Here is a 15,496-nt window from a genome sequence, read left to right on the forward strand (position 1 = left end):
TCAATGGCAGCCTTCATCCCTTGCTCTCCTTGGCCTCGCGATTCCGGTCTTTCCTCTCTCGCTCTCTCCCCTCTGGGGCTCGGCTTCGCTCTTCCCTCCCTCGATGCTCCAGGTCTCTTTCGCTCTTGCCGTATCCCCACGATCTTTCCCGTTCAGCTCGCCGGGACTCTCGGCTCCTTTCGTAATCTCGTTCTCCTGTCTTCCAGTCCCTCGGCCCTCCCCGGGACCAAGCCCGCTCTCTTTTTCCTGCAGATCCTTCGCTATAAAAATCATTTTTCATGGCAGGCAAGTTGATGGGCTTCCGGAAGGGTCTGTCTCGGCCTCCGAACCGCAGCTGGCCCGACTCCTTTTTGCCCCCAAAGCCGCCCCCCAGCCTGCGAGGAATCCAACCTTTCAGGGTCCTTTCCAGCTCAAAGTCGACAAAGATTTCCCGCTGGTCCACGATCAGCTTGTTGGCGTCGCGGTGGGCTTTCAGCAGCGCCCGCTCCTCTTTGTATTCAATAAAAGCGTAGCCTTTGGAAAAACCGGAAACCAGGTCCCGAACCAGACGGATTTTCCGAATCTCTCCGTACCGGGAGAAGACTTCTCTTAACTTCTCTTCCGTGGTCTGTAGGTTGAGCCGGGCTACGAAGAGGGTCAGGTGGGGGTCTCCGGTAACCGCTTTGTTGGGGACGTAGCGGGCCGACATGGCTCTCCAGACCGCCCGGTCGTGAGGCTCTTCGTCGGTGCCATCGATGCTTCCGGCTTTCAGCGGGTCGTACTCTTTAGCGATGGGCACCCACTCGTTCATAACTGGAGGGAAATGATTTAGCTCATGGCATGTCATATGGACTAGCAACCGTATATGAACATTCCACCTAGATTACTAAACACAATAAAATAAAAAGGTGGTCCTCGACTTGCGACAAGTGAGACCAACATTTATGTTGCTAAGTGAGATGTCCGTTAAGTGAATCTTGCCCCGGTTGTGCCCTATAGCCACAGGGTGACCACCACTGACCATGATGCCGGAAAGTGAGTGGCTTCCTCCTCTTCAGCCAGGTGGGCAGAGAAGGAGCAATGGATGGGTCCATCCTGAAGGCGCCTTCCTCTGCTTGCTTCATATTTACTCTGTACTTGCTCACAAGGACCTTTGGTGCTCTCTGAGCTGGGTTGTTTTCTTGCGGACCATTATCCAACTAGGGAACGTGGCTTGCCCTGTCAGTGTGGATGGGAGCACTGTTTTCTTGGTGGTGGTCTCTTGATTAGGCTGTTTGTCTGTGTTGTTAAGTTTCTGGTTTAGATAAAGAGTTTACTGCTTTGTATACAAACAGGTAGCAAAACCCACTCACTTCTAGTATTGATGATGTTACCTAGATGGGTAATGAGACATCTGCAAGAAAACCACCAGGCTCAGAGAGCACCAAGGACCCCACAGCTCCTCTTCTGCTTCCTCCTCCTCCTCCTCCTTTCCGCCAATCCCACTCCATTCTAGCACTGATGATGTTACCTAGTTGAGTAATGAAAAAAACGTCTGCAAGAAAACCACCAGGCTCAGAGAGGACCAAGGACCCCACAGTCCTCCTCCTTGCACGCCCCATCCCCTTCCACCGTAGCACTGATCACCTAGTCCAGGGGTAGGCAACCTCGGCTCTTTTATGACTCATGGACTTCAACTCCCAGAATTCCTGAGCCAGCCAAGCTGGCTCAGGAATTCTGGGAGTTGAAGTCCATGAGTCATAAAAGAGCCGAGGTTGCCTACCCCTGACCTAGTCTGCTAATGAAAGGTCTGCAAAGAAAACAAGCCAGCTCAGAGAGCGCCAAGGATGTCCCGTGTCAACCCTGAGCTACAAACATCCTCCTTTATCGGTTTCCTGCCAATTCTGGGCTTCCCTGCAACGTTGGCAACCTGGTCAGTTGGCAACCCCTCTTTCCTGCCTTCCATGCAGCTTGGACAACCTGCCCCCCACCCCCCACCCCAATCAATGCTACCCCTCCTCCCCGGCCCTCCCCACCACCAATATCCCCCCCCACGACCCTGCCCCAAATTATGACTTTGCAAGAGCCAAACAGACTCACCTCCCCATGCAAGCAGCCTGGAAGAGGGATCTAATTTCGTCTCCAGCCCGGCCGATTCGTCACGAAAGGGTTTTTTTATCCCTCCCCAATAGAAGGCGGGAATTCTTTCCGGGCTTGGCAATGACGAAGGTTGCTTTTTAAATTCAGGGTCTTTTGAAACAAGTAAAACAAAACAAAATCCCACCCCTGCGAAAGGCCAGCAGTGGCGAATCGGCCACTCGGGAGAAAAAGACTCGCTAGCCTCAAAGGCTTAGCGTCCGTAACCGGCGCCCTCTGGCGGCGGGAGCCGCGCGTCTCTTGGCCCCGCCGTTGAGTCGAGTGGAAAAGTGGATGATGAAAAAAAATACATTACGTTGAAAGAGAAATTATGCTGGAAATTCTTTCTCCCGGCTCCCAAATCCGCTGTTTTCCAAACCCTGCACCCATCATCCCCAGCCAACAAGGCAGCCAGGATGGCATTTGTTTAATCGTTTTTAATTTTTGTATCTTGTTTTTTAATATGTATACAAATACGGTATACAAATAAAATAAATAATAAATAATAAATTGTAATCTTAGCAGGCCTTGCCCGCTTGCGCGTTCTCCTGTTGCTGCATTTTGAACATCTGAACACAAACCCAGCCCAATGAACCTGCATTGGATGAGATGGTGCTAATGTCCACCCCCGGGACGAATCCTAGCTTTGCATAGGATTGCAAGCAAGGGATGAAAGGGGGGTGGGGGTGGGGGTGGGTGTATGTGTGTATTTGCCCTATGTGGCTTCGTTCATGCCAATTACTCACGGGCAGAGAAAGGAGACTGGCCTCCGGCTAGTGAAATGTCACTCCAAGGGAACCTGATCCTATGGGCCCATTTTACAGGGGAGGAATACTGAGGCCCAGGAAGAGAGGTAAATGGAGGCTGAGAATGAAATCTGCTTGCTTTTTGCTGGCAGGAAAAAAAAATGCTTTGCAGGGACTGAAGGCAGGAGGGGGAAGAGGGTTAATGCCAGGGGAACCAGCCTTATGGATCCCATTTTACCGGGGAGGAACGCTGAGGCCTAGGGAGAGAGACAATAAAGGCTCAGGATGGAATCTGTGTTTGCTTTTTGCTGGCAGAGAAAATCTTTCCGGCGACTCTAAGCAGGAAGAGGAAAGAGGGTCAATGCAAAACGCCAGCCCAAGGGAAGCGAGCCTCATGGGCCCATTATACAGGGCAGGACTGCTGAGGCCCAGGGGGAGAGGGGTCGTTGACATAAAATCTGGATGGAAAATTGAGTTTGCTTTTGCTGGCAGGAACGCAGGGTCTGATAGCCAGGAAGGGAAAACCAGCTTGTGCAATAGCTGGGCCCTCCCCTTGAGCCAGGGGAAGTCTGCCCCCACGCCTTCCTCTCCAGCTCCATGGTTACATTCCCCCACCTCCACCACCACCACCCCTCTCCTGCCTGCCTGCTTTTGATTGGACTCTGCCAGCTCTCCGATCTGCTTGGAGAGAGGTTTGGCCGCAGCTGAAAGTTTGCAGAAAGAAGGAAGTGGGGCTGCTGGACTGTCACCATGTCTCAGCGGACGTCTGGCCTCTTTTTTTGAGCCTTTTTTTCCAGGATGCAAGCTCAGCAGCGTTGTGAAGAAGGGGAGGAGGGGGAGGAGGAGGAAGAAGAGGAAGGAGGAGGAGGAGGAGGAAGCATCAACAATGGATCAGAGGGTCCTTTCGGGAAAAGCCCCTTCCATCTCACGGCTGAAGATGTCTACGACATCTCCTATGTTCTGGGAAGGGAGCTGCACACGCTCAGCGCCGAGCCCCAGGCCGAGGTCCCCGCCCGGGTGGCCCGCTTGCAATTCAAGGTGGTCAGCGTCTTGGAGATGCTGGAAGCCCTGGTGAGCGAGAACCAGCTGGCCGCGGAAGCCCTCAAGCTGGAAAGGGACAGCCTGAAAAGGGAACTGGAGGAACTCCGGCAGCGGGTGGCATCTGGCACCGCTGGAGAGGTAAATGCGGAGCTGAGAAGGAAGTGGGTGGGTGATGGAGAGGAGACCTCGGCTGACCTCTGGATCCTGGCCCTTTGGCTTCATCCTGCTCAAATCCAGGATTTAGGGCAGAGTTTCTTAACCTGGGCCAGTTTAAGATGGGTGGACGTCAACCCCCCAGAATTCCCTAGCTTCCCCAGAGCAGGAGTCTCTAGACTAGTCGACTTTAAGACTTGTGGACTTCAACTCCCAGAATGCCTTAGGGTCTGGCTCCTCTAGGGCAAAGGTCTCCAATCTTAACAGCTTTAAGATTTGTGGACCCCAATTCCCAGAATTCCCTAGGGTCTGGTTTCATTAGAACAAGGCTCTCCAAACCTGGCAAGCCTTGTGGACTTCAGCTCCCAGAATTCTCTAGAATCTCCCCTCTCTAGAGCAGGGCTCTCCAATCTTAACCACTTTAAGATTTGTGGGCTTCAATTCCCAGAATTCCTCAGGGAGCATAGATTCATAGCTGGCTGAGGAATTCTGGGAGTTGAAGACCACAAGTCTTAAAAGTTGCCAAGTTTGGAGAGCCTTGCTCTAGAGAAGAGATTTCTCTAGACAGAATCAGCTGCCTGGAGCACCGTATTTCTCTCCCATAGGATAAGTTATAGTTTGGGGGGAAAGCTTGCCAGATGTTGATATGCGTCAGTCACTGGGTGTAAATTTCTGATTTAGGAAATGGAAGATGCAGCTCCCTTACTATGAGGAACCCGTGTCACATGTCTGAAAAGCATCTAGGAGAAAGGAGAAGTTCACTTATGTTTTAACTTTCCATCCAGTAAGCATAAGCTAAAGTCCCTGGTACTTTTATAGCTTCTGCAGCTATCATTTTCCACTATTTTGATTTAATTTGGGTTTTGTTTTTTTTTAACCTCAAGTTCTGCATTAAATGCATCGTGAAATTTGCAAATGTTTTGCTGTGCATTCCAGCCACCACATCCTCAGTGCAACTGTCCCAAAGTGAAGTTTGTCTTGTTGGATTTTTACTTTTTTGATCAAATGCCTCCACTTTTTTATTTTTTTCCCTTCGCCTCTCTGCCAAGTTTAACATTGCTCCCTTTAGCTCGCCCTCTGTCATGGACTGTAGTCTGGATTCCTAGCAGGGAGGGGCTGCATTCCAGAGGAGCAAGAGACAACTCATCTCGGACCCTTTGTGTGAGAGAAAGAGGGTGAAGACAACTCCATCCTTCTAATTTCTGTTGGGGTCCCTTTTTGCTATTCCGTCCTCTTGTAGGTAAACCTGGGCCCCAACAAAATGATTGTGGACCTCACAGACGTGAACCGTCCCCGTTTTACGCTACAGGAGCTCAAAGACGTCCTTCAGGAGCGCAACCACCTGAAAGCCCAGCTTCTCTTCGTGCAGGAGGAGTTGGAATGTTACAAGAGGTAGGGGGGGGGGGAATGCAAATTTTCATGCAATGGGCCAGAAACTGCAGCCTTCCTGGTTTGCGAGCAAGCCAGCACTTCAGGCCCACAGTAACCATTAATCCACAATTCTGGGTTATCCAGTCATGTCTTCAACTATCTCTTCTTCACCACTGAGAGGCCTCCGGCATGCGTGATGGGCTCACCTTCCTCTTTTGTGTCCACTTCTTTGGTCAGCAGTGTTGGATTTTGGCAGGATTGTCTTCACCTGTGGTCAGCAATGGATGCAAACTAATCAAGGAGAGAACCAACCCAGAACTAAGGAAATTCCCTGACGGTTAGAACGATCAGTGAAATGAGTCACCTCTAGAAATTGTGGGTGCTCCATCACTGAAGGTTTTTAAGAGACCGGACAGCAATGGTGGCAAACCTCTAGGGTTAACTGGATCATGATTTACCCAGTTAACCCCATGTTGTCAGGCTGTTATCGTACATTAAAGCATAAATGGAGAGTCTAGGCTGGCCCCAAACGCTAGGGTAAAAGATGGCTTGCTGTTTGTGAGTCAGCATGTTGTGCAAACCACAGCGCAAGCGAGGACGTGTGGGTGGCTTTGGTGTGTAAGCAGATTGCAATAAACGGCTCATGCTTTTCTCTTTCCCACTGCCTAGTGGTTATATTTCTCAGAAGCAGGAAAAGGACAGTCCCACGCAAAGAGAACCGACTGTGGGCACACCCTCTGGTTCGACTAAAGAGAAAATGACAATCAAGCAATGGTGAGTAACTTACGTTCCTGTTGTGAGAAGGCTCACGGACCAGCTAAAATCTCAGAGGGATGTCCCACATGCTGAATTAAAATAAAGGCCTTTAAAACGATGGGCAGATTTCAGTGTAAGCCAAGTGTTTTTCAACCTCTCAGCAACTTTTAATATGCATGGACTTCAACTCCCACAATTCTCCACCCAGGAGGCTACTGGGGAGTTCTGGGAATTGAAGCCTACACTGTTCTAGGTCATTCTCCTTTATCACAGTTCCCTGGGGAATCAGGGACCAGCCATCAGTGACCCACCGTCTGAATAAAATCAAGCAAGGCCTTTAAGACACGTTTGATTACTCAGGTTTCATGCAGGCTGGGGAATTCTGGGAGTTGAAGTCCACATTATCTTCAAATCGCTGAAGCCAGTCTCCTCTATCATCAAGTCCCTGGAGACTCAATCTACAGTACTCATACTACGCAAAAATTAAAATCTACCACTCGCCGATTATTCTTTCCTTTAATTGGATTTTTCAGAAAAACACCTGCATTTTTCAACATTTGGATTGATAAGCACTCCAGGCATTCAGTTATCCGTGTTCGTGCAGAGAATTCCTTTAAGCAATTTTTGACTTTTTACACTTAAAGTTTGTCTTTAGGACTGCAGATTCCGTTCCTGCCACTAACACACTAACCTCCTTTGTTCAATTGCAGGTTTGCCTTTAAAAAGTTACGCTGAGCTATTTCCGCGCTGGGATGTCACAACCTGGAAAGTCACATTTTAAAAACCGCTCCTGCGGCTGCAATACTTGAAGTCTGTTTAGTGAATTGCTGCAGCTGGTGGAGGCTTCAGCCTCTTGTTTTAGCCCAATTGGTTCTCTTCTCTTTCAAGCCTGCGGCCTTCCAAATGCCTGGGACTTTTAAGGCGGATATTCTGATAATACCTTTGCCACGGTAAATTTTTACTGGAAAGTTTGCGTGTCTGCAGCTAGCAGAATAAAGTTACGCACTTCGTTTTTAAGAATCCTTGAAATTGTGTTTGCAAACATGGCTCCCCAATTTTTGGAGACTTCGCGTCCAAGAGGAAGGGTATACAGGTAGTCCTGCAATTATAACCAGTTCTCCCCCCCCACTTCCCCCAAAGCCATTTGGGGAAAAACAGGGGAAAAACCTGGTGGTTTTCCCCCCGAATTTTTCAGGTTTTTTTCCAACCCTTCCCATCTCTAGTAATTATGGAGGTTCTGTTTTGGTTTTGTAGTTCAGAGACTTGGTCATGAAACCTGGTTCATACATTCTACTATGCCAGTTTGCCGTCGCAGCCACGACTGCCTGGATTCACGAAACAGACAAAGCATGACTTGAAAAACAAATATGACAACTTGTCAGTACAATGTGTGAAAACAGCCTCACCCTCTGATTCGTACGCATGTGTTCATATTAACAATTAAGGACTGCCGGAATCTCCATCGCTGTCAAGTCAGATATAACAAAAGGTCTTCACTGTTAATAAATAGCTCACTTTATTTATACTCTTGTACAGATCATTCCTTTTTAATCATTTCTAAAAAAACACATTATCACCCTTAAGTCCCCAATTTTTGTATCAGAGCTTTTTGAAACTGCGTGCTCTCTTGCCCCGCAAGAGGGTGACGCTCAGCTGGGATTATATTTCCCAGGATTCCCAGCCAGGTGTGTCATTTCCCCACCCCTCTGGAGAGCAGCAGGTAGGCACAGGGGGAAAAATGGCATGCGTGAATCTCAGGCACAGAAGCAAACTTGGAAAACATGTTTCTCGATTCTGCGCCCTAATTCTTATGTATTTCACAATTCTCCCAAACTGCTTCATTGCACCTAGCCCCGCCCCCAGGGATGGGAGCTAAGAATTCTGGGAAATGTAGTCCCAATCCACTCTTTCCAGGAGAGAATCCATTCCATTCGCTCTGATCCACTTTAGTCTGTTTCTACACGCCGGAAATTCCAACTTGGGGAACGCTGAGTTAAATATACCTCCATCCAAACAGTTGACGTGAGAAGTGATTTCATGCTAAAACACTTGGTTGCTAAAAGTCCCTGTTTAAGACTGAGCCCCACATTCAATTAAAAGCCATTTTTCTGCTGGTTTTTCTGATGTCACGTTGCCACCAAGAGACAAGCAACGTGTTTCTCAACCGATGCCTAGCAACCTACCTTGCAAACCTGGGGAGAAGAGGTAAAACTGGGTGCTTTGGGGTGCCAGAAAGCACCAAGAAAAAAATAATAATCCAACAATGTTCAAAGAGTTGGCCTCTTCTCCCAGCTGAGCAACTTGCAATAGGAAACCGTGGTCCGTTTAGAGCTTGTCACGTTCTCTTCCTGGCTCCATTCACTTGCTTCCTTTCTTTGCTTGCCAATGGCAATTTTGATGGCTCACAATAGCAGAAAAGGTTAAAAACGGCAGACAGCACAACCAGATTCCCCCAGTCACGTGGAGAGCCAGGCTCTTGAAGGACAAACTGACGCTGGCTTTTCACACTGCAACCTCTGTAGCTCCTTCTTGGCCACGAGTCCAGTGATTCTCAGCAGAGGTGGAAATTGGTTTCCATTTTTCTTCCTCTTTCTAGAAAAGGGTTGCAAACAGGCTGCTTTGAAAAGACCATGTGTTTTTTTTTTTGGTTCTTCCAACTGCTCTCCTGAACCAGTTCTCCCATCTCCCGGCCGTTTAGCAGAGACATGATCTTCTCCCCCAGCTTTTGAGGCACAGATCGCCCCAGGTCCCCAGACCCCCCGCCCCCCAAGCAGAGGCAATAATCCTGGACACAGGGCCCAAACCTGTCTAAAGAAAGCCAGACCATCCCTCAAGTGTTCTTGTCCGCCTTCACCGGTGCCTGGCTAAGAAAAGGGGAGAAACGGGTTTCCTTCACAAAATACACTGGAGATTTGTTCACCCTTTCTTGAGCAGGCCCCATCTTAGATCAGTTTCAAGAATGAAGAGTTGCATTTCTAAAAATAAAATATATCCGTAGAGTGCAGAAATCCGAACCTTTCAAAGATTCCCAAAGCAGACGGGAAGGACGAATCGAAGCAGGGGTCTCTGTGAAGCTGATGCCGAAGGAAAAGAGAGAGAAGAAGGATGGGAAGAAGGAAGATGAGGAGGATGGAAGGACAAGTATGGGGGAGAGGAGGAGGAGGAGAAGCAGCCGCAGAGGAAGGAGGGAGGAGGAGGAGGAGGAAGAGAAGGAAAAGGAGAAAGAGAAGTAGAAATAATAATAATAAAACCAGGCCTTTCATATTTAAGTCCGTTCAGGTGAAGACTCCATCGTCCCTGTCAGTTTTTCAGCTGGCCACAAAGGAGACCTCTTGGAAGTCACCACCCCTAAGAGCTGCCAGTGGGTCTTCCAGAAGGAAAATCCAATGTTTACTCGCGAGCAAGGGATCCCCTTAGTGTTTCAGCCAGGGATGAGCCTCCAGAGAAGCTTTGCTCCGGTCCCCATAATCGTACAGCAACTCCTCGCCAGCTTTAATGTCTCGGGAGGCCACCAAGATGAGGTGGGGGATGCCGCCGACGTCGTGGAGCTTCGTCTGACAATTCCCACACTTGCTGTGATTCACCAGACGTCCCAGGCGGTCGGTCTCCTTTGTGGCATCGACACTAAGCGGTGGATTTCAGGGAAGGCAGAGAAAAAACAGGACAGCCTGATTCCTCTGGTCCAATCATGGGGAGCAATTTACACAATTCTTAAAAGAGGTATTTCCAGTAGGGGGGAAAAAAACAAAACAAAAAAAAAACCCTGGTTTGCTACTGCTACTGAGCTGGCAAGCAGTTTGAATGGTTTCAAATAAGAACTTCCTTGTTCTAAACCAGGTTGAAGATGGGCGGACCAACTCCCAGAATTGCCCAGCCAGCCAATTCTGGGAGTTGAAGTCCATTCATCTTAAAGTTCACACCCACACATCATCTGAGCGCCAGCAACCATAGTGTCTGGGCTTGAGTGAAGCTGGACCATGGGGAATTCTGGGAGTTGAAGTCCACCCGTCTCAAGGTTGAAGTCCACATACCTTGTGAGCTCCAGCAACCATAGAGTTTGGGTTTTTTCTCTAGAGAAGACAGAGCCAGGGGGATTCTGGGAGTTGAAGTCCACCCATCTTCAAAGGGCCAAGGCAGAGAAACACTACTCTAAACCATGGCTTGTTGAATGAACCACAGCTGACTGAATCTACACTATTAACCCGTAAATTCCTGCTTCAAACGTGTTAGCCAGCCTTGGTTTCTCTCTTACTCTTTACTTCTTTCATTAGCGTTATTTTTGTCATTTTAAGAGGGAACGCTGATTTTTGGGGGGCAGGATAGGAAGGAAAGGCAGAGGGAGAAGGACTCTTACCAGAAAGTCTTACTCAAGTATTGGAAATAGTACATATAACAGCCAGTCGATGGATCCTGGGCGTAAGCCGCTTCCCGTTTCTTTGCATCCGTGATTTCAATGAGGTCTCCGTGATATTCCACCACAAAGTCACCCCTGCTAAAATGCCTGGTTGCAATGACGCCCCGGCCTTTGCCATCAATGAAGTCGATCTGCAGAGGGAAGCAAACGTTATGGTGACCCAGTTCCTTGAATTAAGAGGTTCTGATTCCTATCCCGATCTTGGCTCCGAAGGCAGACGTTCAGAACGGTCCGATTATTCGGTAGAACGATCGAAGGGCGGTTTGTAAATGTTCCGGTTCCATTGAAAAACAACACCGTTCCCACAGCTCAACTGCATTTTATCTTTTTAATTTCAACTATTGTCGCCTGGGTTTTAACTGCTTTTCATTATAATATTCATATATAGCTTTTACGTTTTGGGGTCTATTTGCGCATTGCCCATTGTAATCTACGAATGAGATGGGCGATTTCTAAATCATACAAGATAATTTTACCTTCATTCCATCTTCTTTCCCACTCTTGATTAACTCATCTATCCGTTTCTTCTCCTCTGACTACGAGACAGAAGACGAACACAGGTGTTACTGCTACGAATTGGAAGAGGAGCAGTATTCAAGGCTAAGGTATAGAAATCACCTACTCATGCCTAGTTTTGCAATCCTGAATGCAACTTTCTGCAGATTGCCAGAAAAAAACATTCCACTGAAAATGTTCCTGAAATGAACATCCTGAACGGAAACCCTCAACTTTTCTTTGCTTTAAAAACAGCTCTGTGAATTAAAACAGCCCGTTGCTTTCTTCTCCTTAAAATCGTTGGCTGCTCCTTCGTCACAGATGGACTGGGTGGGAATTTGGGGATGTTTATCATTCTTTGGTAGACCTGAAGAGGGACACGTTTGTAAGCAATAAGAGGGAAGCTGTAAGACAGACCGTACCTGTAATTCTTTTTTATTCTTTCTGGAACTTCTTCTAACCGGATAATAATCTGTTACCTTTCGGTTTGGCGGTGTTTTTACATGGCCTCTGAGACAGAAAGAGAAAGACAGGTAAACGTGAAAGGACTGGGGGGGGGCTTTCTCGTTGCCTCCAGATGCTCACAAAATTCAGAATTAAGTTACCCAAAGCCTACCACTTCTTTAAGTAGCACTCACTTCCTTCGGGATGCAGGTTTTTTGCTTCCCTTGTTCGGGACCTGCTTTTGGCTGGTGACCTCGCCTGATTTAGCTGGTGGGAGTTTGTGAGTTTCCGTCGGTTCGGGATTTGGGCTGGAGAGAGATGCTAAAGATTCACATTCGGTTGCTTTGCTGTGCTGGCTGTCGGATTTTGCAACACTGGAGGTTGAGTCACCAGCCTGTCCTCGGTCTGCAATTTGGGGATGAAAAGAAAAAGCAAACTATTATATATAACATTTTCTTAAGGGACTCTGGGCGGTTGACAAACATAATAAAACAATATAAACATTAAAGGAAAAGCACAGATGAAACACAGAGATGTGGACCAGGTTAGAACTGACAAGTGAAAATCAAAGTTAAAAAATCCAGAAGGCTAAAAGGACCAGAAATTGGAGACTCACTTGTGTCTTTAATACAATTTGTTAGGATGAAAAAGCACAACCATTTCCTTCCAATTTGTGGATATGCCTGCTACAATACCATTTCTCTTCCTCCGACAGGTTAAAGCAACATTCCCAGGCCATCATTTTAGCATGCAGACATCCCCAATTACAAAGTAGACGGGTGGCACAGCCAAAACCCCGGGAAAGAAACTTGTTCTTACCTTCCAGTTTTTGGCAAGTTTCAAGTTTGCAGGTTTGCCCTTTCGCCTCAGGATGTGTGGCAGAATTTTCCTCTTGAAGCGGGGGCCGAGAAGTGGAAGTTTTACCGGGATGCACGTAACTGTAGATTTTGGATTGACAAGTGAAGATGTTCTCCTGAAGGGGAGAGAACGGAAACATACAGACCCCCCCGTTTGCCGTGGGAATTTGCTAAATAATAACCTACCAGACATTGTTCCTACACTGGGTTGAACCACAGAGCACAGATTAAATTCAAACAATGCCCTACCTAAGCCAGGGTTTGTCAGATAAAAGAAAACCACCCTATTCAGAAAATGTAGCATCAATACAGACTATAGTAAAGACAGCACACAGGACATAGCAAGTACAGCATAAATACCGGAGGTAGTAAATATAGTATAAAGACAGAATAGAAACGTAGCGTTAATACAGAAGATGGTAAAATGCATTTACTGGAAAAAGGGCTTCCCAGCGGGACCTCCCCCACCCTTCCACCTGCCCGCCCGCCATCAAGACTGGCCCGCCCCAGTGCAGGACTCCAAGGCCCATTCCCCGCAGCCAGCTGGCGCCCTGGAGGACGGAAATCGTATCCCGCCCGTGGCCGCGCTCCCTTTCCCGGCGGCAGCGACGCCCTGCTGGGTCCTTTCCAGGAAGGCTTCCGGGCATTGCCCCTTCGCAGAGGAAGCCGGGGGAGGGCGAGGAAGGGGCTCTGCCGGACGCCCGGCGTGCAAAGGCGGCCAGGGGTCCCCGCTTGTCACCCAACCGCCCACCCCGATCCCGATCCCGCCGTGCGCCCCGGAAGGCAGGGCCCTTCCCGGCTCCGGAGGCTTTGCGCTGCGCCCTGGGCGCACGGCGGCCGCCACCCGGGCGCTTCTGCCGCCGCGATCCGGGCTGGGCAGGAGGGGGCGATCTGGGCTTACCCCGTTCATCCTGGGCCGGGCCGGCTCCCGCTTGTCTCCGACGCCGCCGACGCCTCCTCCTCCTCCGCCGCCTGCGGAGCCCTCGTCCGCCGCCTCGTCCGCCGCCGCCCTCCCCGGCTTGGGCTGGGGCATCTTCCGCCGCCCTGCGCAGGGGGAGAGAGAGAGAAGCGCCCGCTAGCCTGCGCGCTCAGGGCCCGGCGGGCACAGCTGGCAGAGCCGCGGAGCAGCGGCAGGAGGAGGAGGAGGAGCCGCCGCCGCCACTGCCCGCCCAGAGCCGGGTTAAAGGGCTGGAGGTGCCCGGCGCGAGGAGACGCCTCCCGGACACCACAGCGCCTGGCCGGCTGCCCGGGTCCCGCAGCGGATCCCAGTGGGAGATCCTGCAAGGGGGGTAGGGGGATCCTCTGCTTTTGGCCAGGGACTTGCTTTCTCTCTTTCTTTCCCGTGTGTGTGTGTGTGTGTGTGTGTGTGTGTGTGTGTATCTATATATCTATATCATCTATCTATCTATCTATCTATCTATCTATCTATCTATCTATCTATCTATCTATCTATCTATATCTATATATCTATATATCTATATATCTATATATCTATATCTATCTATCTCTATCTGTCTGTCTGTCTGTCTGTCTGTTATTCATTCAGTTCTGCCTGACTCTTGGCAATTCTGTGGGCCAAGTCTCTCCACATCTTCAGATCTTGCACTAATCCATCCATCCGTGCTCAGAATCCCCCAGTTATTGACCCAATGGTTCACAGGCTGGCTGAGGAATTCTGGGAGTTGAAATCCACACCTCTCAAAGTGGTCCAGGTTGACAAACATTGGCTTAAAGCCTTGGTTAAACCAACCCACTGAGCTCCAGCAACCAGAGGGTCTTTATCCAGAGAAACCAGAAGTGGGGGATTCTGGGAGTTGAACTCCAAACATCACAAAACTGTCAAAAGTGGATTTCTGCCTTTCCTAAAGGAGACAATCCAAGGGCTCAGGGCTATTCTAAGAATTCTTGTAATTGTCCCACCGAGAAGGGGAGCTTTTCATCCCATCAGTAGCCAGATTCCTCTGCCCTAAAACCACTTCACTACCTTCCTTTGTGCCCCACCTCCAAATGGGAAGTTAAAAACAACTAGAAGAATTAAAGGAGAAGTCAAGGCTACAAAACCTAGGACACACACACACAAAGAAAGGCTAGACGCTTTTGAAAAACTAATTAGGGTGGAATCCTTTTGCTAGGGATAAGAGACCACAAGGAAATCTTAAGATGAGACCCTAGCATGAAAACTCAAGGACTCATCTCAGAAGAAAGCAATGAGGGGGAAAAAAAAAACTGGCACCGCTGCCACAGAAATCACCCAGATAAATCCCTGCAAGTATTTCCAATTTTTTGCACAAATGCTTAGTCAGAATCCATCTTCTTCAATAGGCCTTGTTCCCAAGACAGCACTCTTCAGGAACCCTTTAGCTTCTAAAGCAGGGCTTTGACAACTAGAAGATGGGTGGATTTGCATTTCCAGTATGCCCCATGGCTGGCCCACCCTTCTTCAAAGGGCCAAGGTTGAAAAACCCTAGAGGCAGCCATTAGCGAGGTCTTTGCACCCAGCCTTCTACCCCCCCACTCCCCCCCCCACTCCATCTCTCTATCCAGGTCAGGGGTGGGCAATTATGGCTCCTTTACCACCGGTGGACTTCAACTCCCAGAATTCCAGGCTCAGGAATTCTGGGAGTTAAAAGTCCGCAGATCTTAAAGGGGCCACAGCTGCCCATCCCTGCTCCAGTGTTGGACTACAGTCCTCGTCATCCCCATCTCCCGCTCACCCTCCACCACGAGACCCTTGCTCCTAGCCCCCCCCCCGCCCATCCATCAGGACCTCCCATCCCATCATCCGCCTCCCGGTGGGGTCTGCAGTGATTACCTTTCGCCATGCCAAAGCAACCCTCGGGAGCTTTGCCTCGTTTGACAGCCCGGCAAAGAGCGAAGGAAGCGCTTCCTCGAGGACCCCCTCCCTCCCCGAGGGGCTGCCGAGACTTTTCTCAAGAGGGGAGCCCCCCAAGCCCCCCCTCGGCCTGCCACTCACGCCCCTCCGGCCTCCGGATTGGGCGGGGGGAAGGCGCTTCCCGGTTCCACTCGAAGTCCGAGAAGGCAGAGTTTGAAATGAGCTTGCCGGGTGCCGATTGGGCAGCGCGGCGGCGAAGCGGCGCCTGATTGGCGGAGGCGCGCCGCGGCTG

The 15,496-nt window shown here is 49.6% G+C and overlaps 3 protein-coding genes across 8 annotated transcripts; 1 reads left to right on the forward strand and 2 right to left on the reverse strand.

Moving 5' to 3' along the window:
• SNRNP35 (small nuclear ribonucleoprotein U11/U12 subunit 35) lies at window positions 1–2,453 on the reverse strand. 6 transcript variants are annotated; one of them, XM_081339210.1, is made up of 3 exons: window positions 1,353–1,371; window positions 1,001–1,257; window positions 1–792 (listed from the first exon to the last, which is right to left on the reverse strand). In XM_081339210.1, the coding sequence occupies exons 2-3, from the start codon at window positions 1,101–1,103 to the stop codon at window positions 14–16; spliced, it is 882 nt and encodes a 293-aa protein (XP_081195336.1). In that variant the 5' UTR covers window positions 1,104–1,257; window positions 1,353–1,371; the 3' UTR covers window positions 1–13. The 6 variants fall into 6 exon arrangements, with proteins under 6 accessions (XP_081195336.1, XP_081195340.1, XP_081195339.1 ...); XM_081339214.1 differs by lacking the exons at window positions 1,001–1,257; window positions 1,353–1,371 and adding an exon at window positions 2,411–2,453; XM_081339213.1 differs by lacking the exons at window positions 1,001–1,257; window positions 1,353–1,371 and adding an exon at window positions 2,059–2,080.
• A 1,048-nt stretch (window positions 2,454–3,501) lies between these two features.
• RILPL2 (Rab interacting lysosomal protein like 2) lies at window positions 3,502–7,107 on the forward strand. Its single transcript, XM_081339220.1, has 4 exons — window positions 3,502–4,019; window positions 5,275–5,426; window positions 6,075–6,179; window positions 6,872–7,107. Exons 1-4 carry the CDS (start codon window positions 3,639–3,641, stop codon window positions 6,894–6,896), a joined length of 663 nt encoding a protein of 220 aa, XP_081195346.1. The 5' UTR covers window positions 3,502–3,638; the 3' UTR covers window positions 6,897–7,107.
• A 2,459-nt stretch (window positions 7,108–9,566) lies between these two features.
• On the reverse strand, window positions 9,567–15,478 carry KMT5A (lysine methyltransferase 5A). The gene is made up of 8 exons (XM_081339201.1): window positions 15,184–15,478; window positions 13,273–13,415; window positions 12,334–12,487; window positions 11,709–11,919; window positions 11,493–11,580; window positions 11,052–11,111; window positions 10,516–10,706; window positions 9,567–9,785 (listed from the first exon to the last, which is right to left on the reverse strand). Exons 1-8 carry the CDS (start codon window positions 15,191–15,193, stop codon window positions 9,575–9,577), a joined length of 1,068 nt encoding a protein of 355 aa, XP_081195327.1. The 5' UTR covers window positions 15,194–15,478; the 3' UTR covers window positions 9,567–9,574.
• Window positions 15,479–15,496: the final 18 nt, after the last annotated feature.

Source organism: Vipera berus, assembly GCF_964194415.1.
Source record: "Vipera berus genome assembly, chromosome: 14".
NCBI lineage: Eukaryota > Metazoa > Chordata > Lepidosauria > Squamata > Viperidae > Vipera > Vipera berus.

Coding starts and splice junctions, on each gene's coding strand:
- SNRNP35 (XM_081339209.1), bottom strand. CDS start 1,103: ATGAAGCAAGCAGAGGAAGGCGCCTTCAGGATGGACCCATCCATTGCT. Junction 793..1,000: donor ACTCACTTTCCGGCATCATG/GTCAGTGGTGGT, acceptor ATTTCCCTCCAG/TTATGAACGAGTGGGTGCCC.
- RILPL2 (XM_081339220.1), top strand. CDS start 3,639: ATGCAAGCTCAGCAGCGTTGTGAAGAAGGGGAGGAGGGGGAGGAGGAG. Junction 4,020..5,274: donor CATCTGGCACCGCTGGAGAG/GTAAATGCGGAG, acceptor GTCCTCTTGTAG/GTAAACCTGGGCCCCAACAA. Junction 6,180..6,871: donor AAAATGACAATCAAGCAATG/GTGAGTAACTTA, acceptor GTTCAATTGCAG/GTTTGCCTTTAAAAAGTTAC.
- KMT5A (XM_081339201.1), bottom strand. Junction 11,581..11,708: donor AAACCTGCATCCCGAAGGAA/GTGAGTGCTACT, acceptor TTTCTGTCTCAG/AGGCCATGTAAAAACACCGC. Junction 10,707..11,051: donor GGAAAGAAGATGGAATGAAG/GTAAAATTATCT, acceptor TTCCCTCTGCAG/ATCGACTTCATTGATGGCAA.